This window comes from Myxocyprinus asiaticus, chromosome 27, assembly GCF_019703515.2.
Source record: "Myxocyprinus asiaticus isolate MX2 ecotype Aquarium Trade chromosome 27, UBuf_Myxa_2, whole genome shotgun sequence".
NCBI lineage: Eukaryota > Metazoa > Chordata > Actinopteri > Cypriniformes > Catostomidae > Myxocyprinus > Myxocyprinus asiaticus.
In genome coordinates, this window is record NC_059370.1 from 46,093,455 (window position 1) to 46,099,186 (window position 5,732).

Genomic DNA, 5,732 nt, shown 5'->3' on the forward strand with positions numbered 1-5,732 from the left:
TGAGGATGTGAACCACTATTGATGACGTATCATTTGAATCTTTGCATGTTAATGATACAAGAGACCTTCTAAATGAGTACATTATGAAAATATTCATTTTTTCACATTTCATTTTATCATTACTTTTTCATTATGTCACATTTGAGCTTTTTACAAACTCCATGAATTTCATCTAACGTCTTGAAATTGCATATATTAGTTGCATGTTTCATCTGGGTGTTCAAGTAATGTAAACTTTACTCCGCACAAACAGCGCCACGTCAGTATAGGAAAAAAGCATAACATAACAGCAGTATTTGCATAGGGCTCGTGTCGAGTTGTGCGTGGATGCCGCGGAGAATAGCGTGAAGCCTCCACATGCGCTACGTCTCCGTGGTAACACACTCAACAAGTCACGTGATAAGATGCGCAGATTGACGGTCTCAGACGCGGAGGCAACTGAGATTCATCCTCCGCCACCCGGATTGAGGCGAGTCACTACGCCACCACGAGGACTTAGAGCACATTGGGAATTGGGCACTCCAAACTGGGGAGGAAATCCAAAAAAATAAACACATGAAGTGACCAAGGGTAAATACACCCAAAGTTGCACATGTCAGTGATTTAACTGCATTGTAGAGGGTATTTTTACCAAGCCCTATGTTACAGTGCTGAACAGCTGCTGCTAGTACTACCGCAGTTCAGACAAAACAGTCCAATGTGAACAGACACCCGTGTGGGCAGGAGAGGAATCAATCTCCAGTCCTTCGGATCAATCAATCAATCAAATCAAGTGTAAGATCAGCCTGGTACCATCGGTCAGACGGTACCGCAGCATCAGGACCCGCACCAGCCCCCAGAACATCAGACTTCTGCCACCCATTCCCAATCTCACACTTTACACCCTTATAACACTCTGAACACTCGGACTGTTCCAGAACACACTGTATGTACTACTGTATGTATATTACTGTGGTGGATAACTTGTTATAGTTTGCTCAATTGTGTGTACTTATATAATGTGTTTATATGTACGGTATATTGTGGATATGTGTGCATACTTGTGTAATGGTTTATCCTGCATGTTTATGCACCAAAGACTTTCACTCACTGTGCACATGGTGAAGTGACAAAATGATCTGAGATTCATCTCAGTGCAGGGGAACGAAGCTGTCAAATAAATAAAGCATAATGGTTTACTTCCTAAATTCAGAACGTCAGTCGGGTCACTCGATAATATTTTTAGTTCATAAGTCTCATCGTTTGGCCGCAGTTTTTAGGAAGTTCTGAGAAAATGCTGTTAAAGCAGAGAGAGAAAGACCATTAAACCAGCGAACATACATCAGACAAGACACAGACGTGTTCTTTCAGAGGTAAAGGAATCTCATGAGCTTCAGGCCTTCGACTGATTCTCCAGCGCTCGACGGCACACAAACAGTCAGACGCATTTGACATCGTTTATTTTCCTGCTGTTTTTTATCCGTCTTGTGAAGAGTCGCAGAGGAGCCGCGTCGCTCCCAAACATCTGCTGGGCATTACGAGCCGAACCGCCGAACTGCAGGACTAATTTAATATTGACTGTGTTTTGATCTTCGGCCTCTAATCACGAGCTCTGCAGCGGATCGACTTACTGAGAGAAATTGTCAAAAACTGAATGAAAATGTTATTGCAGCATGTTTATGGAATGAAAACTGAGAGGAGCGCTGAAAACTGGAACTTCACGACAGGGAAACAGAAAGATCATATCAGAGCGCTTCTCCACAAATAAAAGCAATTCTTATTTTACTGCACAAGTGTGTGCGTCATAAAAACTACAACTCACAAGTGTATTAACAAGAATTAGTGCACTACCATGACCAATAAAAGTGTCTGTAGATGAAGGTTCATCACTGTTTCACAGTCACTATTGGGAAGTTCAATCAAGACTAATTCACCATGAGTTCCCTCGGGAAGTCCCAGTGGGTTTTTAGAATTGTGGCTTCAATTTGTGAGTAAAGTAAGAATGATGTCAAAAGTGCCGGTACTTCGATACCAAGTCGATACTAAAGTAAAAAAGATGTAATGATCCCAGTGTTTCTGACTGACAGACGGCTGCTTTTAATTGCGCACACACTTATTGTCTCGTGCTGTTACTCCTTTACACTGAAATGGACAATTAATCAAATGTAAAAAATGGATATTTCCTAGTGTGATTATTAGACCACAAATTGATGACTGCACGCTGCAAAGTGAATGAAGCCGCTCATTCGCTCAAAACAGCACATTTCATGAGCATCGAGCGCTGCGTTTGTTTAGTTCATGACAGAAGAGAGCGCTCATTCACTGTAAAGTGTGCAGCACCCGCAGACTATACATTTATATAATTAAATCGCAGCATTTTTGATTATCTTAATAATCACACTGGGCCACATAACCGACGTCTTATCCTGAAGTGCGAAACTACCGTCAAAAACACAGATTCAGCCTTCACGTCAAAATAAATGTTCAATTCAAAATAAAAAGCTTGATGCATAAAATTGAAGAAATTGTGACAATTATATTACTACTGTAGGGGAGCCCGGGGCACAAACTAACGCGGGGCTAGTTGTAACACACGTGGCTTAAACGTTTCCACACATGCTAGTAAGGCGAAACTTAATTTGTTTACTTGTTGCCATATCAACACAAAAATTGAGGCAAAATTCTAAAAACTTTGGAAGATATCGCCAAAAGTTCATTTTAAAGTAGCAAAAGTCAAAATTGACATTAAAGTTAATTTTCATTTCTGTTTTTAGTGTTTATTTAAAATGAGGCAAATTAGTATCCTTTTAATGTCCAATCTGTAATCATCTTAGTCTTTTAATTCTCAGATAGCCAGCAGAAGTGACCAGCCAGCTTTAAATCCCAGTTGTTCTGATGGGACACACTGTAACGCAGCATTACAATGTGCCCCAATTACAAAAAAACTATATGCAGTTCCATGCAGTCAGATATGTAATTTACATAATTCCCCTTAATGTGTGTGTGTGTGTGTGTGTCATCAATTCATGCTTTATTTCAGCCAATGCTGTGGCTTTGTTATGTAGTCATTGTCAAGTTTCAAACTTATTGCTATATTATAAATGTTTTTTATTGACGTAATATTTTAGTTTATCTTTTTATTTTAATTAGATCATATACAGTTATTAGAGGGGGATTTTAAGCAGTCATAATGGTCATGTTACAATATGCCCCGCCTATGGGGCACGTTGTAACATTCCACTTTCCTTCTTTTCGAGGTAGACGGTGAAAAAAAGCATATGCTGTATTCACGAAACAAGTCCACATATGTGTACCATACGTGTGTAAAATTAATGTGAAGTGCATTTACACAAACTTAAGAAAACCAAAAAGTGTAAGTTTGTGCCCCTATAGTAAAATGTAATATTTATTGTAATAATGTTAATTATTATATTTAAGTAATATCTCACAAGCAAGAGTGCTGTTGTACAAAACAGAAGTTTTTAATCAATGTTTTTATTTATAATGTGGTGATCTGTTGTGGAGCTCTTTATTTGACAATCAACACAACTGTATGTTGAAAATTAATTGCTCTATTTTCTAAAGACACTGACTATCACACCTGGAGTCGCGAGTTTGAATCCAGGGTGTGCTGAGTGACACCAGTCAGGTCTCCTTAGCAACCAAATTGGCCCGGTTGCTAGGGAGGGTAGAGTCACATGGGGTAACCTCCTCGTGGTCGCTATAATGTGGCTCTCTCTCTCGGTGGGGCGTGTGGTGAGTTGTGCGTGGATGCCACGGAGAATAGCGTGAAGCCTCCACACGTGCTACGTCTCCGTGGTAACATGCTCAACAAGTCACGTGATAAGATGTGTGGATTGACGGTCTCAGACGCGGAGGCAACTGAGATTCGTCCTCCGCCACCCGGATTGAGGCGAATCACTACGCCACCACGAGGAGTTACAGCGCACTGGGAATTGAGCATTCCAAATTGTGGAGAAGAAAATAAATTAAAAAAATATATATTTTCATCTGATTAAAGTTTGGATTTATTTGATTGGACACAGTTTTATCAATTCAATTGAATTAAACTTTAAAACATGGAATTCACAAAAAATTAAACAGAATTTAGAAAAAATAACACTAATTTCAGTGTCCTACTTAAATAAAATAAAAATAAAACTTGAAGCAATGTTTACTTAATTGAGAAACAATCGAAGGACACGTGCTATTGTTTTAATTTATTATAGACACTGATTAATAACATTTTAAATAGGCTAAAGGAGTGTGTTCAATGGGGTTTTTTTTTTTTGTGGTATCAAAATTGAAGTCGAGAATCGTGAAGTTTTCCTGATGTCAGACCGACTACTGAAATTTTGGTATTGACAACACTAATCTGTACATTACATGAAGAGATTTCACATTATTTACTGTCTCACGGCAATGTAGATGTTGCATTTAAAACAAGTTATTAGCAAGTACAGACGGACCACAAAGGTTTTCTGATTTATCAATCATATTAGTTGTAGTCCTTATTTAGCAACTTCAAAAATTCACTTTTGTGTGTAATTTATGTTGTAGAACAAAAGGTGAAGGTTAACCACAGAACTTATTTAAATCATAAAGAAACACTGTAAATGGTCTATATGCAGATGTGCATCCTGATGTATGAACAGTAAATCATCTCTTCATGAGTTCACCTGCTTGTGTGTTAATAACATTATAATGCTTGCAGTTCTGTCATTTACTAAATATTACTTTGAGAGCAAAAAACAGACAAAATACTTCACATCATTATTTTGAGGGGAAAGGTTAAAATATACATTCTATGGATTCACCCATATATTATCATACTATAATGTCTTACATCTTCCATGAACACTTTTAAACAGATTCAGTCGATCACAGTGAATATGAATTAAACTGCTGTCTCACCACTTCTCTGGCTTTATAAGTGAAGCTGTCTCTCTGTCTGTGTCTCTTCACACTGCTCGTGTCCTCTCTGATGTTTGTATCGATCAGTCCGAGCGCTTTATTCTCGAACAGTCCGAGCGCTTTATTGCGCGTTTTCACTGTTTTCACGCTCGCTTTGAATAACAATGTGATATCCGCAGCCATGTTTGACACGTCGCCTCATGACGTCATCCGCCTGAGACACACGCAGAGAACCGGACGCGCTTGCTTCCATGACAACAACATCAACTTCCGGAAGCTGGAAAACGCTTCGGACTCACGATGAAAATAAAGTGCCTTTCAAACTATTGAGCCCAGTTTCCTTAGTACAAGTTCAGTTCAATCAGCAGCATTTGTGTCATAATATTGATTACCACAAAAATTAATTTCGACTCGTCCCTCCTTTTCTTTAAATCTGTGTTCCAGTGAGACACTTACAATGGAAGTCAATGGGATACATTTTTGGAGGGTTTAAAGACAGAAATGTGACGCTTATAATTTTATAAAAGCACTTACATTAATTCTACTGTTAAAACTTGTGTATTATTTGAGCTGTAAAGTTGTTTAAATTGTCATTTTTGTTTGTTTTAATTTTTTTAATAATTTTTTTTAATTTGGAATGCCCAATTCCCACTACTTAGTAGGTCCCGTGGTGGCGCGGTTACTCACCTCAATCCGGGTGGCGGAGGACAAGTCTCAATTGCCTCCACTTCTGAGACCGTCAATCCGCGCATCTTATCACGTGACTCGTTGTGCATGACACCGCGGAGACTCACAGCATGTGGAGGCTCATGCTACTCTCCACGATCCACACACAACTT

General features: G+C 38.9%; 1 protein-coding gene across 1 annotated transcript in view; it reads right to left on the minus strand.

The window, feature by feature from the left end:
• The window catches only part of stx18 (syntaxin 18), a 19,562-nt gene extending 14,458 nt beyond the window's left edge, over window positions 1–5,104 (minus strand). The window contains exon 1 of the mRNA XM_051658487.1: window positions 4,894–5,104. Within this exon, the coding sequence (XP_051514447.1) occupies window positions 4,894–5,076 (183 nt within the window). The 5' untranslated portion in view covers window positions 5,077–5,104. The remainder of the gene's footprint in view (window positions 1–4,893) is intronic.
• Window positions 5,105–5,732: the final 628 nt, after the last annotated feature.